The following is a 19,374-nucleotide window of genomic DNA, read 5'->3' as shown; positions in this document are numbered from 1 at the left end:
AGTAACTTAAGTAAAGATAAATACACCCTCTCCGAAGTTATGCGCACCACAGGACTATGACATGTAGGTCTGTCAATGGAAGAATATACGTCGGATATTTAGAAATCCGATATCCGACATGTTAAGCACTACCGGATATTCGATATCCGATAATATCCTATAGGATATCAAAATCAGATATCGATTCCGATAGGCTAAGCTGTCGGATATCCGATAGTATCCGGTTATAACAAAAAAGCTTAAAAACCCTTGTAAAACATTTTCATAATTGACACTTATGGGATATTTATCCGACAATATCCGATAATATCCGGTACTAGACTCGAAATTAGGATAAATTATAAATAAGTTCCTATACTATCGGATATCGGATATTAACATTTCGGATGGGGTCTAATCCGTTTCCGATATGTTAAGGAAGAAATATCCGATAAAATATCCGATCCGATATCCGATATCCGATAAAACGGATAAAATCCTATAGGATCTCGAATACTCGGAAACGGATACCGAATATCGGATAAATATTGACAGGCCTTGACATGAACATCCCGCCAAATAATACGCTAAATGGACTTGAGCTCCCACTAATAACATCCATCTCTTCCGCTCTGTAAAGCTTGATTTTATTATGGTTAATGAGAATTTTCAGAAACCTTAATATTTCCAGGTAAACAAACACCCAGTTCAAGTTATGCGATACTCTCTCCCTATCTAACTCTTTCTCTTTAAGATCTAATTAGGTGTCTTCTTAAAGAAAAAACTTTCTCTTTAACATCTAAGTGTTCTTAAAAAAATTTATGTTGAATTTGTTTGATGTTGTTTTGTGGCAGGCGTCTCAAAGGAAGCCGTGCATGCATAAGATACGAAAATATCAGAAGAGTATTGGTTTTTTCTTTTACCTGGAGCTAGCTCCTTTTTGTTAGTATTGTAAGGATTCTCATTTTTTAGGTCTACATTTTAATTTACATTGCTGTTTCCGAAGTGTTTGTTTAAATGCTTGAATGATATATTTGGTTCATTTTGAGTAACATCGAAACTAGAATGTGGTCTAGCTACGAGCTTACTAATTTAATTAGTGTTTTCTGTTTTGGGTTGGTTTTATAATAGTTCTGATTGATGGGTGTGCTGTAAAATGTTTTCTGTTATACGTTTGTCTTGATTTAGTTGTAGCGATTGGTATTTCTTACGTTTTGAAATGCTTGAATTGTTTGTTTGTTTTTCCAGATTCTTGGTTCTGTGCAGTTTTTCCTTTTTGTTTTGCTTTTATGATAGATTCTTGGGATTGTCTATTCGTCTTAGCAATTTTGGTTTATGTAATTTGCAGTGGTTTGATCTGATTGTTTGATATGCTTCAATTATGAATTGAAGTAAAGAGTGTCCACAATAAAAATATCCTCCTTTCAAATTTCGGTTGCACTAATAAACTATTAATAAATTTTCTGCTTTGGACATCTCTGCAGCAGTTTTGCACATCAACAGCCACCAGAATCCATGATTCCAGAAATCTAGATAATTTGTGATGACCTTTGCAGGCCGTGTTTGAGAGTTTCTTTGGAGTTTCATTTAGTAAAACACCGAATCCTGGAGTTGCGGAAGGTGTGATTCCTTCTTAATTGTTAGTATTCAATGATTTTGCTTACAGCTTTCTGATTTATAAGTTTCTCATTATATTTTATCCTTCAATTTTGATTTTCAGATTACTGGATTAGGTTCTCCACATGCTATATCAGTAAGGTTATCAGATTCTAGGTCTCGCATGAGAGGGTGGAGCTGATTTATGTTCTCAAGGTACTCTTTTGGATAACTATATCATGAAAAGTGACACTTGCTCATGCAACAACTGTACAAGGGAATTCAGGTACTAATCCTATTCCTTCGGCTATGACGAATTTTATTCCGTTGAATGTTCGCACCGCATACTGATTCTTACTTGAAAGCTGTTTAAATTTACAGTTAAGTAATTGTTTAAGGCGGGATGCCTGGGTGATTGTTAGGTGGCCAAGTAGGTAGTTTTTCTCTATCTAGACTGTGGCAAAAAATTGTAGACGAGAAAGATGCGAGCTCTGACATGGTATATGTGAACATCACAGTTAGTAGAAAGTAGTAATGTTTAGGAATTGGGGTAATAAGCCTCACACAATGTTATTAAATGTGATTGGTTTTCTATCAATTGGACATCTTTAATGAGAGAAAATTGTGGTTGTTTTTCGTAGGTGGCATTAACTTATTTATCTGTACAGTGTACAGCTTAAAAATGAACAAAGAATTACATTAAGGAAAATAACTAGGACTCTTTCTCTTTTTCAGTAGTTTTCTTACGTTAATGGTGTTTATGCATAAGCAAGTCTACGAAAATCACACTACTCGAGCCTATCATTTATCTTAATGTTTAAATGCTTTGGTAATATTTTGGCTAACGTATCGTCCTTGCAGCTAGCGCATACCCAAATGGAAAATCCCACTGGCATCATTAGAAGGTCTACCTAACAGATATATATATATTTTTTTTTTTTGAAGGATACCTAACAAATATTTGAATGACGATCACTAGCTACAGTAGAGTGATAAGTGTTAGATATTCTTATAGGGAATTCGGTTATTAAAGGGTTTAGCCAAGTTCATAAACCCGTCGAAAGCATTTTTAGTTACATTTATATTCTCATTTGTTGTAGTATCTTTTGATTACTGTTTATGAAATTAAAACCTCACAAAATTCAACAAATGACAGGTAAAGGAAGGATCTTCTCATGGTTGCAAGGACTAGATGTGCCTCCATAAAAATGTTGAGTGGATTATAGGAACGAAGTTGGCATTTCGTTCCGACCCCTTTGGCCAAATCTTTTCCTTCATTGGAACAGACTAACAGTACACATTCTTTCTTTATAATACATCCAGTTCTTCTTTGTCACACGTGCAAAGCACGTGCCATCCTAGTCTTCTCTTATCCAAAAAAATCCAAAAACCAGCACCACTGCCTAAAATCCAAAAACCTAAACTCAGAAGCTGCCAACATCAATTATAGGGATGCTGAAATAAATTAGTACATGGAATCCCAATAGTACCCCATCCGAAATGCCTTAACTAGATCTACCGCCATGAAACTTTCATATTCACTCATCATCTTATTACACAAGAAAGATATTCCTTGTTCAATCCTATTATAAACCCTAATGAAAACCCTAGTGAGCATCGATCATGAGTAATCCGAAACTCATTACAATAAGATGAAGAGAGCATTGGGAATTTCAAACAGGGTTAAAACGGAACTGATTCAACAGCAACAAAAATGGTATGTAAAACCTAAAACAACACAGAAAAACCTAAATCGTAGATTTATCGGAGAACCCTTTATTCAATCTCATTCTTTTTGTTCAAAAAATGATTTTCCTACAGAGATTACCAAATTGTTTACTGAGAAAGATTCTTCTACTAGATATAGATTTGATGAAGAACCCAATTTCATTTTTGATGTATCTAAGTTAAGGGATAAATTACTTGAAAATGCTTACGATTTGGTGAAGATTGAAGGAATTTTGGATTCTAGTTATTTGTTTCCAGGACATGGAAGTTCGGCGTTTATTGAGTTGCTTAATCAGCTAAAGTCACGGCCTCAATTAGCTCTGCAGGTATAAATTTCGATAACTTTTTAGGGTTTTGAAAATAGTGTATTATGTTGATGTAATGGTGTATGATTTTGCAGGTGTTTAGTTGGAGATTTAAAAAAAATCATGAAGGTTGGGCAATGGAAACGGAGGAATATGCCAAGGGGATTGTGATTTCTGGTAGAGTTAAGGATGTTGACCTTGCTGTTGAGTTGTTTATGGAGGCTGCTAGTGCTGGGAGGAGAACAGCTTCGACGTATAATGCTTTAATGTCAGCGTATCTGTACAACGGTTTGGATTGGAAATGTCGGAAGTTGTTTATTGAAATGAAGAAAGAAGTTGTTCCTACTATTGTTACTTATAACATTTTAACTTCACTTTATGGTTGATTGTGTTTGGTACCTTACATGGAGAGGATATTTTTGGAGATTAAGGAGGCGAACCTCTCTCCTAATATAACTACTTATAACAATCTTATTTCTGGGTATTTTACTGCTTGGCAATTCGATAAAATGGAGTGGATGTATGCTTTCATGGTACAAGGACCTGTCAAACCTGATATTCAAACCCATTTGTACATGCTTCGAGGTTATGCGCATTGGAAGAAGGTGGATAAGATGGAGAGTATTTATGAATTGGTTAAGGATCATGTAAATGAGAAAGATGTGGTACTAGTAAGAACCATGATTGCTGCATACTGTGATTCTTCTGACCCTGATAGGGTTAGGAAGATTGAAGCATTGATGAAGATTATCCCAGAAGAGGATTATAGGGCTTGGTTGCATGTGAAGCTAATTAATGTTTATGCCCGAGAGAACTTGATAGAACGAATGCAGAGTTATATTAATGACGCTTTTAATCGTAACACTAGGGTTGTAACAAAGAATGTGATGTTATCAATCATAGCAACTTTTTTCCGTTGCAATGCTGTGGAAGAGCTGGCGAAATTTGTGAAGCAGGCTGAGTCTGCTAGATGGAGGATCTGTCGATCCTTGTATCATTGTAAGATGGTCATGTATTCATCACAAAATCGGCTGGAGGAAATGGTAAAAGTTCTTCAAGAGATGGAACAATCTAATATTGACCCATCAAAGAAAACATTCTTGATTATGTATAGGGCCTACACGGATTATGGTCAAAGAACTAAAGTAGAGCAGGTAGTTGGAGCAATGTTCAAGCATGGATTTGAAATTCCTGGGGATGCTTTCTCATCCTAAAGCACCCTAGATTATTGTACTGCGCCATCTTTTTCATGCTGAGGCTGTCCATTCGCTTCAGCTAATCGTTGGATATGGTATTTCACACTGGGGTAGAGAACTTCAGAGCTAGAAACAAGGCACAAGGGGTTTTTTCTCGAATTGTTCATCAATTAATTAATCACTAGAAAAGCATCCAAAACCAGTGCAACTTGCTCATTTTACCACCATTTGTGGTGCAAGATACATTTTACCTTCTATGTATAAAATTGATTATATTTTTTGAAACAATGAGACATAAACTTCTAACAGACATTGCTCAAATTTGTTCTTTAACAATAGTAATAGATTTAATGTTTTACCTAGTAATTGTGAATTACTAAGAGTGGTATGTTTTAGGAAGTAACATCAAAGCTTTATCCTATCATAGTCATTTTTTTTCTTGACCTATTCTGGATTTAGTAGTGAAACTTTGTTGTCCCATGCTTATACCATGGGATTGGTGAGTAGATAAATGGTTTCTCCCCAATCGCATTCTTCTGATCCCATTTTAGAATGTTCAACTCTGGTAGAAAAATCCATAAAAACCTGCAGTTCAGGTACAATATGTGTGTTGAAAGCCCATAAGCAGTAATTTATACACGGTTTTTCTGTATTTTAAATGATTTTCTGGTGCGAAGTGTGTATTTTATTGAACTTACCGTGCTATTTTCAGTTATTAACCATCTTCTTTTTTTCTGGAATTTGACTTGGCAAGTCTAGTTTGCATTAGTACTTACTATTCTGCTTCCTGACTGCTGACTGATCTCTTCATTGGTCACTAATTTGCAGAATGTGTGCTCAAACTGTGAACTCCGATGTTAAATTGTGGAAAGTGAAATAAGCCTGCCAATGTTACCTCGGTTGTATGCTAAGCCAGATACTGTATAAAATCAGCAGCCGGGAGAGACCCATGGAGCAGTATTTTCCTTCTCTTGAAGGTCGGTTACAAACGAAAGATACTGTTTGCCCAGTGTTAAGGGTGCATTCTTTATTGGAGGTACATAATTTTGTCTCAAACATCTGAAATAACAAGTTAAACCCCTACAGAACTCCAAGGGAACTGTATAACTTAATTGAATTTGCAGATTGATTCTGAAGGTTTTAGATCGAAGCTCTCAACAATTTTGCTTGTTCTAATGCACTTCATCCCACTTTGGTGTGTCAATTAAATCTGCTCTGCAGTGGTGTTGACAAAGAAAATTTCAGTGTTGATTGATAGTCATTATGTTAAACTTATACTACATTATTGTCGATTATTTTATCACTTACAGTTAGAGTACAAACTGTACAAGAGCATTGGTGTTTTCCTCCTATGATTTTCTTGGAAACCCAGACTTGGTTGAAAAAGAATAATTCCAGACAACTTCACCCGCAAATTTATTGCGCAGAAATGTTGTTTGTTGTTCCTGTTTTTGTCATTTTGTTTCACTGGTTCATTCTAGTCCTTGTGCATAATTTTGATTCATTACTATTTTAATGATCTAAGATATTGGAGGAAGAGAGGTTCTCGTCATTATATATAATTGGAGACGTGAACTGCACAGAGCCACCTTTGCTGGTATTTAATTGAGATGGCGTACAAGCAAGCTACTCATTACCCTTGCAGAACAGAGAGATGTGGCAACAACAGCGCCACCCACTATGGTTCTATGGGAAGGAATAGACCCGCCTATACTGACCAAGAAGAATTCGGCAAGGCCGAGGGTAGGCTCTCATTTCTACAGTCCACCTCTTCCCGCAGCTTTACATGATCAAGTGTGTCACCAATTAGCTGCAGATTTTGGATTCAATTTTTAGTTGCCCGAGTGATGGTAATTTCTGACGATAGGCAAATACTCAAATTAATAAGCTATGTCGTGGATAAAATCATATAATTAGAACACATACGTAGTAACAAAAATCAAAGTTGGACCTCGACTAAGGGTGATCCTATTACAGGAATCATCAGATACGCCAGTGATGATATTTACAATTGTGAAAAATACTATAACCCTCCTTTTATATGGTTTCAATATATAGAAGCTCCACTAAATGGATCATACATTGTCAACTCCATATTTTCAGAAAATGATATTGCTAGGCCCGAAATATAAAATTTTATTCAGATCTGGCCCATAATTAATTATTATGAATTTTAATAATGATAACACTACCCTTTAGTATATACTACCTCCGTCCCTAATTAGATGACTTAGTTAAAATTTACTAGTAAATTTAGAAATGATTTATCTTTCAAACTATATAACGGATTTTCGTAATCTTTGTATCATCGGAAAGCATTTTAAAACACCTATCTAATGAATATAAATATGGCTATCAAATTTTACATATTTCTTATAATAATACTAATCTATCACTCCACTTATTTATGGTATAGGTCATCTAATTAGGGACGGAGGGAGTATACAAGAGGAATCTGAGAAGATATTTTCATTTCTCTATTCTCTTTCTCTCTCTTCTCCATTCTCTTTCTCTCTCGGATCTGGCGAAAACCCTAGAAAACTTTTCATCGTCTCCAAATTTCACTGATCTTCATTTTTTTTCATTCATTTCATCTCCTTAATCTCATAATTCGAAATTATTCATTGATTTCTCATCATTTTAAGCTCAGATTCATTCAGATTCGTTCATTTCGTAATCCAAAACCCATAAAAATTCAGCGAAAATGTTTGTTAGATGAACTCATAATGCGATTTCAGCTATTCTTTGAGGCGATACAAACTTAAAACCTCTAGTTCAAGTATTTAGATATAAAATCTGCTGGTAATATCACAAGCTCGGCTTTGATTATGACTCGGATTCGAATCATTATGCTGTGTTAGAAACTCAGTTGAATGAGAAACTATTCAATGGCGATATTCGTAAGGGACATGTGATTCAATTGATTGATTTCATGTGTCATACTATTCCGAATCGGAAGTAAGTTTCTCTAAATTTCGATCTTAGTTTAGGTTTAATTTCGATTTTTTGGTATTACGAATCTTTGAAATAATTCTCAGTTCAGATTATTAGTAGGTTTAATCCGATATTGGTGTTGCTTAAACTAGAAATTATATTGTGTTTATCATCTAAGAATCTGATAGATTTTGTGGTGTGTGTGCCTGCCGTTAGATATAGATTACTAAGCATTTATATCTATGAATACTATATAATGCTTGGTGAACTATTAAGCAAGTTCCTGAGAAAACATGGAATGATATATTGAATGCCTGCCTTCGCTTATTATTTTCAAGAAATAAAACAACGAAGAACTGAAGATGTTACTACTGACTATTTTCGTGGGATATATATGAAGGGGATTGCTGCAATAATAGTGTGCTTGAACGATTTTATGATTGTGTTTTGTGTTGGTTGTGGAATTGTTGCAGGAAGATGATACATAGAGGCTCAGAAATTACTGGAAAAGATGTTTCTCCATTAACAGAGACAGTACAAATCATTTGTTCGAGAAAAGGCCTGAATGAGCTCTTCTTCACTATTTCAAGTTCATATGATTCTTGTTGAGTCTCTGTGCAAGTGTTGTTGCTGCAATTGTTTTTCCATGATTTCTGGTAGCCGTTCGGTGAAGAATTTGGTGGAGTTTCAAGACATAAACCAGCTGGAAATGGGTGGTTCTACTGTAACAATGCCTAAAGGCCGTGGGTTTGTAATAATGAATGGCTAAGATTTGAAGGCATTTTAGAATTGTTCTGAATAAGGAAACTTAAGATTATATCTGATTCGCAATTTCAGGTGCAGAGACATATAAAGAGAGGCGCAGAAAACGCAAAAGAACTACCTTTTTTATCACCATTTTGACGGCTGAAAGTGTTTGATGGAGCTAGATGAAGCTTTATCTATGGAGTTGCAAGAACTGGAAAATCAACTTGATAATGCCTCAATTGATGAAACTTCGGAAACTCAAATAGGTAATTTTTATCAACTTTGTGATGCATTTGGCTCGACTTATATGATTTCACACTAGTTAGCCCGTGTTGGCGTGCATTATTTTGGTTACTTGGGCGGTGGATTTCTATACATATACTGAGATACACGACTCTCCGTTGTGTGTTTGGGAGCAAAAACCCAATGTTTATGTTTTATCTTCAGTACTCTATCTATATATCTGGATCTTGCCAATACATTGTCTTATTATCCTATTCCTGTGCACTAGTTGCGTAAAAAAAAGCTTAAAATAAAGTTCACTCCTGAGACTTATCAGTTAGATGTGTGTTTGCCCACATTTATGCATTTGGCTCGTGGAAAGCACATTCATATGTTTATTTTTTGAGTTTCTATTAGCAGGACCATTTCCAAAAAAATGAGCCTAACTGTTACCAACTCTCAACTATAACTTTACTTTGAATTCCACTCGGGTTAATGTTTTAGAATTTCAAGAAACTATCACTTCTGTGAAGATGTGTCAGTTATTTATCTTTTGAAACCTTCCAGTTTCTCAAACAGGAACTTTGACATTGTTAGTTGCTTGTTTTTTTTCTTCTAGATTCAAGGATATTAGAATATTCACCTTTGTGAGAAAAGCTTCTAAACCCTAGTACTGATCAACTAACCTTTTTCTGGTGTCTATGTGGATATTTGCTTCTGCCATCAACGTCTAACCAGATGATTAATAGTCCACATAAACGTTTTTAACAAGAAATATGATTCACATTGTTTTTCTTTGGGTGGAAAGTTTGTTTTATGCAAATGGATCATCTATAAATAAACATCTTTTAATTGTTTTTGCAGTTAATAGAGAAGTCAATACTACAAACACATTCAGTCCAGGTATTGTTATGCCTATAGTTGTTTCGTCTTTCCCCTAACATTTTTCTTTTCTCGTCTATAATCAATTTGATATCTAGCTCTAAGAAGCGTAACTATGCTGAATTGCAGGCTGTAAGACAAGATAGTATTGACCTGGACAACATGACTTATGAGGTGAGTTGCCAATGAACAACAATATCTCTCTTTCTATTCACTAATGGCAGAAATGGATGGACACAACGATATAATTTATCCTAGATTTGTTTTTGAGGCTTTGCATGTTAGTACTATATCAGATTTTTTTGACAAAGTTTACAACTTAGCGTGGTATAAAATTTGAACTATAATTCAGTGTTTCTCTCTCCTGTAAATAACACAATTGGATTAGAATTAGATTGTCATTTGCTAGAACATAATTGAACTTAATAGTCAGTCAGTCCCCGTGAACCTGGGTCGCCTGGTTAACCACTAAGGATATATCGTTGTCTTCTCCTCATCTTCACCGACTAACTCAATTTTGGTGCAGAACTTTTACTAAGCATATACATGAGTGCTAGTAACGTTGATAGTTTAATGGATGTGTAGCTACTAGTTACACATTCTAATTAGATGTGTAACTTCTAGGTACACAAGCTAAATATATGTGTAGCTACTAGTTACACATGCTAATTAGATGTGTAACTTATAGATACACATGCTAATTGGATATGATATAAGTTCTATGTTTTACTTATATATTGTTTAATGAATATTGAGCAGTTGGTGATGTTGGTGGTGGCAATTGAGATGGAGATAGTGATAGTGGTGGAAAAATAAGTGGAGGTGATGAATATCTATGTCGTCCATGACTTTCGATGACTACGTAGAGAAGGAAATCCTGAGTATTCATGAAAGTTGAAATTCAAAGCAATTCAACAGAACGAAATCCTCATCAGGTTGGTTGCAGTCATTTTTCATTATTGGAGTAATAGCAAATAAAGTGTGCATGAATCATTCAGTGAGAATTTCTAAATGATGCAGGTGTACTGATATCTTTCAGGTACAAGGCGTGGTTCAAGATTGGGCTATCAAACAATAGCAATTGTTTTTGGTAAATGGGGTGGCAACATGCATTATGTACTTAGAGACTATTCAGGGAATGGAGAAGGTTCAGAGTCGTTTCCTGATTCACGGATGCTTTGGAAGCGGAGTAAGCCACCAAAATTCCCAATGCCATATAACTTGACGGCTTTGCTGTTACACTCAATGAACTCGTTCCTGGATTAAAGGTTTGATATCCACAAAACTGGCGATATGTTTGTTGTTTTATATCCATTCGATTTAGTTATTTGTACTGGTGGTTTTTGATGTACAACTTACTCCATTTGTGTAGGAAAAGTTGCCACCGACAGACTCAAGGCTCAGACCTGATCAGAGAGGTGCCTTGAGAACGGAGAATATGAAATGGCAAATTTATAATTTGCAGCTTGAGCAAAGTCAGCATCACCTATATTTTGGTGAGTAAAGAAGTAATATGTATGTGTAACTCCAAGTTACACAAGTAAGATGCATGTGTAACTCCTAGGTACACAAGTCAGATGCATGTGTAATTCCCAATTACATGGTTAGGTTTTCGAGTATCCCTAGTTTATTTAGTATTAGTGAAGCAAGATACTACTCTTTTTATTAGTCAGAATCATGACATATGTTGTTGTTGTTGGTGGTGATCTTCGGTATATGTCCGAGGATATACTAATTGAATGTGTAACTGCTAGTTACACAATCTAATTTGATGTGTAACTTCCGATTACACATGCCATATGCATGTGTAACTTCCGGTTACACAAGTCGTATTACACATCTATTTAAGTTCTTATTGCAACTGATCTCTTAATTGTAATTTATTCACTTAGTTTTATTTGCCAGTTGTGCATTTTTTTCCTTTTTAAGTTGCCTTTTTATTGGGATCCGACCATAAAAACAACTTTTTCGTAGTGTGATTGCAATTCAGGAGATTTCATCTAACAAGAAGAGCAGATACTTCATTTTAATCTGATATTATGGTACCTTTTTGTCTTGTTACTTTGCAGGACGACTGTATGTTGAACAAACTTGTAAGACTTGCATGCGTCTTTCTTCAGGCCCTCATTCGGTATAATATGATTAATGGTGAGTTACCCTGTGTCATTTAAAACTTTATTTTAGCTCTGACATGTATGATTTATTGTGCTGAGAATCTAGGATCAACTATTGTTCTTGTATTATCAGATAACTTGTCTTTGAACCTTGTTAGTATGATGCTTTGATGGAATTTTTTGCTAGTAAGATGCATTTTTAACTTCTAGTTACACGTACACATGCTAAAATGAATAGATTTTACATCCAAAAAAATTCACATGTGATGCATGTGTAACTGTTTAGTACATAGCCCATATGCTAAATATATGTGTAACTAGAAGTTACAGATGCTAATTGGATGTGTAACTTCTAGTTACACATGTTGATTGTATGTCTAACTTCTGGTTACATAGATTTTATCTGTTTACGAACTTTTGCCTCCTTTTGTGTGGTATTTGACTATATTTTTTTCCTGGAATATGCAAATTTGCTTGTTGTTATATTTCAGGTTTCAGATAACTTCATAAAAGCTAATTGCTTAAATGTGGTAATGGTCTTGTTGGAATTGGAGTTGACGCTGAATACACAAATCAGATGCATGTGTAACTCTCAATTACACTGGATAGATGCATATGTAACTCTCAATTACACTAGACAGAAGCGTGTCTAACATCTAGTTACACATGTTAAATGAATATTTAAGTAATATATGTATTTTTTGTATGCGTTTTTTTTATGTCTATTTTTTTGATGTGTAACTTTGTATTACACATGTCATAAGGATGTGTAACTTCTGGATACACATGTCATATGCATGTGTAACTTCTGTTTACATATTCACACTATACTTTCATAATTTTGGGCCTAGATTTAATAATTTTGGGCTTAATATAAATTTTATTTAATTTGGGGCTTGACAATATATAAAGAAACCTGTTTTGAGGCATACTAATTTTTTTTAGGCATACTAAATGATGATACCATCTAAGGTATGCTTATAAGGGGTGTCCTAGCCGTGATGAAATTACTAGGTTACCCTTCAACTAAATTAAAAACCTAAACTAAAATTAATCAAAATCAGTTCAATCTTTCTTCTTCTCATCTCCCGCAGCCGAACTATTCCCTGCATAAATGTTGAAATTTCTTTTCGTCGCCGATTAACCATACAAATCAAGCAAGTTCTCAATAAAAGTAAAGAGCTAATCCAATTGAGCGACGTTGGAAAGCGAAATCCAAATCTCGATTACTCTCCAATTATATTAGAAGATATTTCCTACAAACCCATTTTGTTTTTCATTGTTTTTACATCGTTTGATCGATAAAATATGATTTCTTAGATGAAATTAGTATTTTCAGAAGGGGGTTCGGCTGAGAAATTAGAGCCGAACCTAGCTTTGTTCTTCGTTTTTTGTTTTTCAGAAGATCAGTTCGGCTGATCTGGGAATATCAATTTTAAGCCGAACATAAGCTATAGTTTCGGGAAACATTATGTTCGGCTAATTCGACTTTGCTAGGTTTTCAGACGAACCTTTGACTTGGCTAAGTTATTGAATTCATTGAAGCTCGGCTGATTCGACTTCACCTATGTGTTCAGCCGAACCTTCTGATAACTTAATTTTTTTTAGAAGTCGCACTACAAGGTTCGGCTGAACATAAGTTAGCCGAACATTTATCTGAAACTCGTCATTTTCGTTAGTCCAGGAGGTTCGGCTGAAATGTATAATAATACGAATCATCCGAACCACACATATATTTACAAAACCCTAAGGTTCGGCTGTAGACTAGGAGCCGAACTGTTCTTCGCGCCAAGTTCTGCTTCCAAAATAGCAGTCGAACCTAATGTTGAATTCCGAATATTTTTGTAAACATTCAATTTTTTTGAAGAATAGAACCAAAAGAAAAAAAGAGATACTCCTTCATCATTTGAAATCACCCATTTTGAATCACAATAATCTCAAAGATTTAGTTTTCCTTTTTTTCTTCTTCCTCCTCTCAAAAAATTTGATTTCTCTACTAATATAACATTAGCAACTTAATTTAACCAATGAATTAACATTACTAATAAATCATAGTCATTAATATTTAATTATTATTTTTAGAACTAATTAAATAAGGGTATACTTACCATTATTAAAAATGGGTGGATAAGGGGTGATGGTCTTTTTTATCTAGTGACACTATTTTGTCACCATTTGGTATGCCTCAAAAAAAATCAATATGGCTCAAAACAGGTTTCTATATAAAAGGGCGTGGATGTCTTTTATTAACTCGGACCTAAATTTAAACTTCTTTTAATTAAGGGCCTCATATTATGGGTTACCCATGGATCGGGCCTTAGCTAATTTTCCCTTTACAATTTTACTACCCACCGATTTGGTCCAAAAGATGGGGCGGTAAATGCACCCATAAGGCCATAACCACACCCGTAACCCAAGTCAATTCGGGGGGTTTCTATATAAAAGGGAAAAGCAGGCGTTTTTCAAGCCTAAACCCGATCTCTGTCTTCTCTAACCCAAAAAATCAATCCATCTCAGCTTCTGTAACTTTTAAAACCCAGTAGACTAGAGTGATCATTGAAGAAATTGCACAAGTATCCATTTGTTACATTGGTAAGATTTTTATTTTAATTCGATTTTTATTGAATTCTTATGATTCTAATCTGGTTTTCTTAGTGATTAAGACCTATTTCTTTCTTGGTTATTCTGGGTTTTTGTTGGTTTATTGAATTCATCCTCTATTTTTCAGATTTTTCGTTGGAGAAACTTCATCTGCTTAAGGTGTTATACTTCATCAAAAGGGAATTGTAGCCCATATTTGATTTTTCGGTTCTTATAGTGATCATTGGCTTTATATTAGTGGCTGTCTTTAGGGCATTGTATAAAATTCAGCTCGACTGGTAGAGGGTTTATTAGTTAGGTCAAATTTAAATGCATGTGCTTTTTCTTGGTTTATGCTGTTATTTTCTGCTTTCTCTTGTGCGCAGTTAGACTTAAATTGGTGATATTGATACTTTTAGATTGTAGACAGTATGGTAATCTTAGAATTGCTCTTTTACTCTGTGAATTTCAATACAGATTTTCTTAATACTCTTATCAATAAAAAAAGTGGTTTCTTGGTAGCAATTTACTAATAGAAGTAGAGGGAGTAACTATCTCAATCAACAGATCCATATCATGGAGAATTAATATGAATTCTATTTCGTCATTAAATGATAGCATCTCCTATATGTTTGTAAAGTCAGTGGTTGTCAATTCTTCCATGTGTGCGCTGTTAGATCAACTAATAGTCATTGTTTTAAGTGCTGAATATAGGCATATTATTATTAAAGAAACACGAGTGAATAACAGACCAAAAAACTTAAACAGTACAAATTCCTACACAGATTGGCATAAACTCATTCTGACTGCCAATCCTGTAGCCAGATGAAAAGGATAATGATATACTTAAATACCAGTTGCTAAGTGTTTTTTAATGGCATTATTTTTTATTTGTCTATTCACTTGCCTTGATATACATACTGAATTATGAAGCTTTCTGATAGTCTTCGTGATTTCTTATGTAGGCATAAAGCAAACACTAAGTGATATAGATGATGCTTTCCCAAACAATGGCAATGCTGACGAAATCCATTGGAGATTTGTAGTTGTAAGGTTAGCCTTGTTAGAGTTATGTCCCATCTGAACTTGTATAGTTAGAGATATTGTGTAAGGTATGGGGTAGTCGGTACAGTGTCAGAGTAGTGCATGGTGTATTGCATCAGTGGAATTAGCAACCTATAAAACCTAGGAATTTGTGTTGTGGTGCAGACGCGTTAGATGCCAGTCTTATTTTTAAGCCCCGTCCTCTACCTTATGCCCTTTTTGGCCGGATGTTTTTAGTTCTAAGCTTTTAGTTACTTCTTAATTCTGATGGTTGTAGGGTACGGGAAGGACAGTAAGTTGGCTGGAACTGTTCCTTTAGGCCTTCTCGTGAACCAGAATTTGGTTCTCAGGTAGGTTTCTCATTTCTCCTGTATATTATCTTTTTCCTGTGGCATTTAATTTATCAGTGGAAGTTTTTGGATGCATTAGACATGATTTTGTTAAGCTGGCCGCATGTTAGACCTACACGATACCCTTAGGATTCTTACATTAACTTGTGTAGTACTTGCTTATTTTGCTTGGGCAGATGTTCTACAATGTAATCATAGAATAAAGCATATTTGAGCTAGCATTAGTCGAAACAGTAGGGTTGTCATAAGTGAGCCAACTTCCGTATGTGGTGTTATGTTTTAATTGTATTTTTTCGTTTGTAGCGCATATTTCCGGGTGGTTGATATATCATAATAAATGAAGTGTTTCTTACTCAATCTCTTTGGTTTTCCCTGATTAAATCTGATATCTAATTTCTGAATATGTATCTTGATATTCAATTAGTATTTTATCTAGTGTTTCAATTAGTATTTTATTTTACTGTAAAGTGTTTTCTTTTAATTTTCAAATTTGTTTATTTAGTTGTTAACACTGAATTAAAGTGGTTATGGGAAGACCCATGGAATCAAAATCCTGATAGAAATTTGAAGTTCTTGAATTATGACTATGTAATTGTGTTAGATGTGGTAAAATTTCTTATACTTGTACGACTGATTTGTAGGTTATAATGGATGATGAGGTTACACAAGCTGTAGAGAAAGTGATCAAAGAATGGGAAGAGACATCTTCAAGCGTTGAAAACAATGTGAAAGCCATTCAGAAGTTTGGTACATCTGTTGATGGAATGACAAAAGAAAAGAATTCTCACCAGAGATTGAATGGTCTTGCACAAGATGGGTTGGCTCTACTTAGGTCATTGCAATTCAAACTTGATCTTCTCGCACAGCAGTTGCTTACGGAAGAGCAAGTACAGTCCGCTCATTCGACATTAACATCTTGGAAGGATCAGTACCAAAGGTTATTTATCTCTGTCTCTCTCTTCGTTTGGGATTATGTATTTTCATTTGTTGGGGATAAAGCCGTTATTTACATGTTTAATGGCTGTAGTTTACATCTGGGACTGAGGAATGCTAATCTGCAAGCACAGACCAATATGAGAAAAGCTGCTCAGACAAAGGTGATGGAGTTCTTTTGCTTTAAATAAATAAAGGTTTTGACTTTTTGGAAGTAGTATTAGTTGGAGTAACCAGCCAACCATATGATCCGTTTTTTAGTATGGGTCCCAATCAAAAGGCCCAATACCTAGGTCTAAGTGAGAATTACTCTCCAAGTCGAGAAAGTTTGGATTTAGAAATCTGTTCCAAAGGATAAAAATATACAGTTGGATCATTTTGCTTAAAGGTTACCAATGCACCTTCTCCAGTTGGAGTTGGAAATATATTTGTGGTTTCCATCCTCTGTCACTTAGTTTTGCGGTGCTAATATTTCAATAAATTGTGGTGATGACAGAGGGAACTTCTTTTAGGAGGTGGAGAGGAGTGTACAATTCGCCGGCGCAATTTACAGTAAGTAACATGTTTGTATTTGGTTGATAGAGAATTATTTTTTATATGCTTTAGGTTATCCAGTGTTACCGAATTCCCACATGGCATATATCACTTTTTAAGACGAACAAGGATAGTGCAGAATATAGAAGGTAGAGCTAACCTAGCAGTATTTATATACTGACCTTAGTTTGCTAGAACAGTTGACAATTATGGTGGAGCTTCACTCTATCCGTCACTAGTTCAGCATTGACTATGAAGTCTTTCTTACTTGTCTGTATTATATGGTGTTAGATGTGAAAGTAAATACAATCTCCCTGATGTCTGTTGCAGTTTCTAGGATGAACACTCTCGCGTAGTTATCTTTTTCGAATATGTTGCTGAACTATCATAATTTTATTGTATTTATTTTCAAGAACCAAGGCTGGAATAACAAATGCTTCAGAAAGCATCACTGAAAGCCTTAGGCGCACTCGTCAACTGATGGTTCAGGTGAAATACATTTCTTTCGTCCATCTATTTAAGCTTTGGGAACAATAATTATAGTATCATACTGTTTGCTGGTTTCTGTGGGATATATTCATTGGTTTCACTTTTATAAATATCGTCTCTGACCTACTAATGATTCTTCAGGAAGTTGAAAGAAGTGAAAATATACTGGCAACTTTTGGTAGGTTTTTATGTTTATGACAATGGCCGAGCTCCATTAATATGTCTCGCATAGTGATATTTATAAATCTGGAGGTTGTCTTTTACAGATGAATCAACAGGAGTATTGAAGAAGGCAGAAAGTGAATACAAGGGTCACCGCTCGCTACTAATGCGGACCAAAAACCTGCTATCCACCATGCGGCGTCAGGATGTTGTTGAAAGGTAAATAAAGAATGACTTGTTTTACCTCCTATCCGTCCACCCTCCATCTCATCTCATTCTTCATGGTGGTAATTCTTTGGCAGGTTAATACTGTTTGGTGGCTGCTTCATGTTCTCTTGTGCTGTTTTCTATGTCGTATCGAAACGCATTGGAGTTTTCCTTTTGCTAAGAAAGGTTACAGAAGCTATGAAAGCAGGGACGATCGTACCAGGAGATTTGGGGGCTGGGGTAGCTGAAAATGGGTTTAATGGAGTGCGTATCGATGACAATGGTATTCCTAATGTGGAGGTTCCTCCATTAGAAATGATGCGCGACGAATTATAATTTGTTTGCTTGTCTCAGTTTTAGCACATTACCCACTCGCCGTCTGTATATACAAACACTTAACAAATTCAAACGTCTTTTGTGCTGTTTATTTGTTGCACAACTAACAATTTGTGAGTTGCCGACCATGCATGAAGGCTGTCTATGTTTTCTATTACCAGAAGGGTCGAATGATATGTAAAGGAAACACACAATTCCAGAGATACCTTCATATTCTTTAATTCCCAATTGGTTTAATTTTTAGTACGCCGAGTCTGATTTCATCACCGCAACAACTAATCCAGAGAGAAGAGAATAGGAAAAATCTGTTTGTGCAAGAAGCCAAGAGTGCCTAGAGTTTTGTGAATCTCTTGGTGTTTAAAATTTCGGCATTTCTATGGAACTGCAACGCAAGTGCATTTAAAGCTGTATCCATTCCTTCTGTTGCCTTTCTTGAATGCGTGGTCAGCCACCCGGGCAACATGGAATTAGCAACATCAAAGAATTGCTTATTACCTTTTCAATGAAAACTGACCTAAGCTAGTCATCGAGCACGGAATGTTGCTATTTGAAATTTTTGGTTGCCCTGGGTTTGCATCCGGTGTCTCTGTTTAGTGCAAAAGAAATTTACTAGTGTGCAGCAGTATCCAAGTAGGTTACAATTTCACTGCATCTAAAACAAAAAACCAGCTCAGTATCTTGTTGGCTTAGCTTTTAAGAACTAAATTCAGCAGAAGTAGTTAGGACTGAGAAATTTAATCTTGTGTTATCATACAAAAGAACAATCTGTTAATCTTGTGAAGGTTAGGGCTCGTTAGTTTTTGCCTCCTACTCGCTGTTTTGGATCTTCAAAGGATTTGCTGCAATGGGAGATCACTCCTCTGATCCTCCTAGAATAACTAGTTATCGTGAAGCTGTCACAGGAAAACTTATTCGAAGTAGAGAACCATCCACAGTTGATCTCAATACCTTACCTAAACCTATTCTTATCGCCAGAAAAGGCAAAGGTATTATTTGAATGCCTGAATTAGAAGATGAGGCCATGGAAGACATGAGG

At 35.3% G+C, this 19,374-nt stretch overlaps 1 protein-coding gene and 1 pseudogene across 5 annotated transcripts; both read left to right on the top strand.

The window, feature by feature from the left end:
• Positions 1-531: 531 nt before the first annotated feature.
• On the top strand, positions 532-5,112 carry LOC113357285 (annotated as a pseudogene).
• Positions 5,113-14,177: 9,065 nt separating this feature from the next.
• Positions 14,178-18,566, top strand: LOC113357284. 5 transcript variants are annotated; one of them, XM_026600643.1, is made up of 11 exons: positions 14,178-14,295; positions 14,432-14,463; positions 15,249-15,336; positions 15,605-15,677; positions 16,319-16,614; positions 16,705-16,774; positions 17,107-17,162; positions 17,558-17,633; positions 17,775-17,811; positions 17,900-18,014; positions 18,098-18,566. In XM_026600643.1, exons 5-11 carry the CDS (start codon positions 16,325-16,327, stop codon positions 18,336-18,338), a joined length of 885 nt encoding a protein of 294 aa, XP_026456428.1. In that variant the 5' UTR covers positions 14,178-14,295; positions 14,432-14,463; positions 15,249-15,336; positions 15,605-15,677; positions 16,319-16,324; the 3' UTR covers positions 18,339-18,566. The 5 variants fall into 5 exon arrangements, with proteins under 5 accessions (XP_026456428.1, XP_026456430.1, XP_026456429.1 ...); XM_026600645.1 differs by lacking the exon at positions 15,249-15,336; XM_026600644.1 differs by lacking the exon at positions 14,432-14,463 and having other exon boundaries at positions 14,183-14,295.
• Positions 18,567-19,374: the final 808 nt, after the last annotated feature.

Source organism: Papaver somniferum, chromosome 3 (genome assembly GCF_003573695.1).
Source record: "Papaver somniferum cultivar HN1 chromosome 3, ASM357369v1, whole genome shotgun sequence".
Taxonomy (NCBI): domain Eukaryota; kingdom Viridiplantae; phylum Streptophyta; class Magnoliopsida; order Ranunculales; family Papaveraceae; genus Papaver; species Papaver somniferum.
The sequence above is the reverse complement of the archived record's forward strand: the minus strand, read 5'-3'. Positions and strand labels throughout refer to the sequence as shown.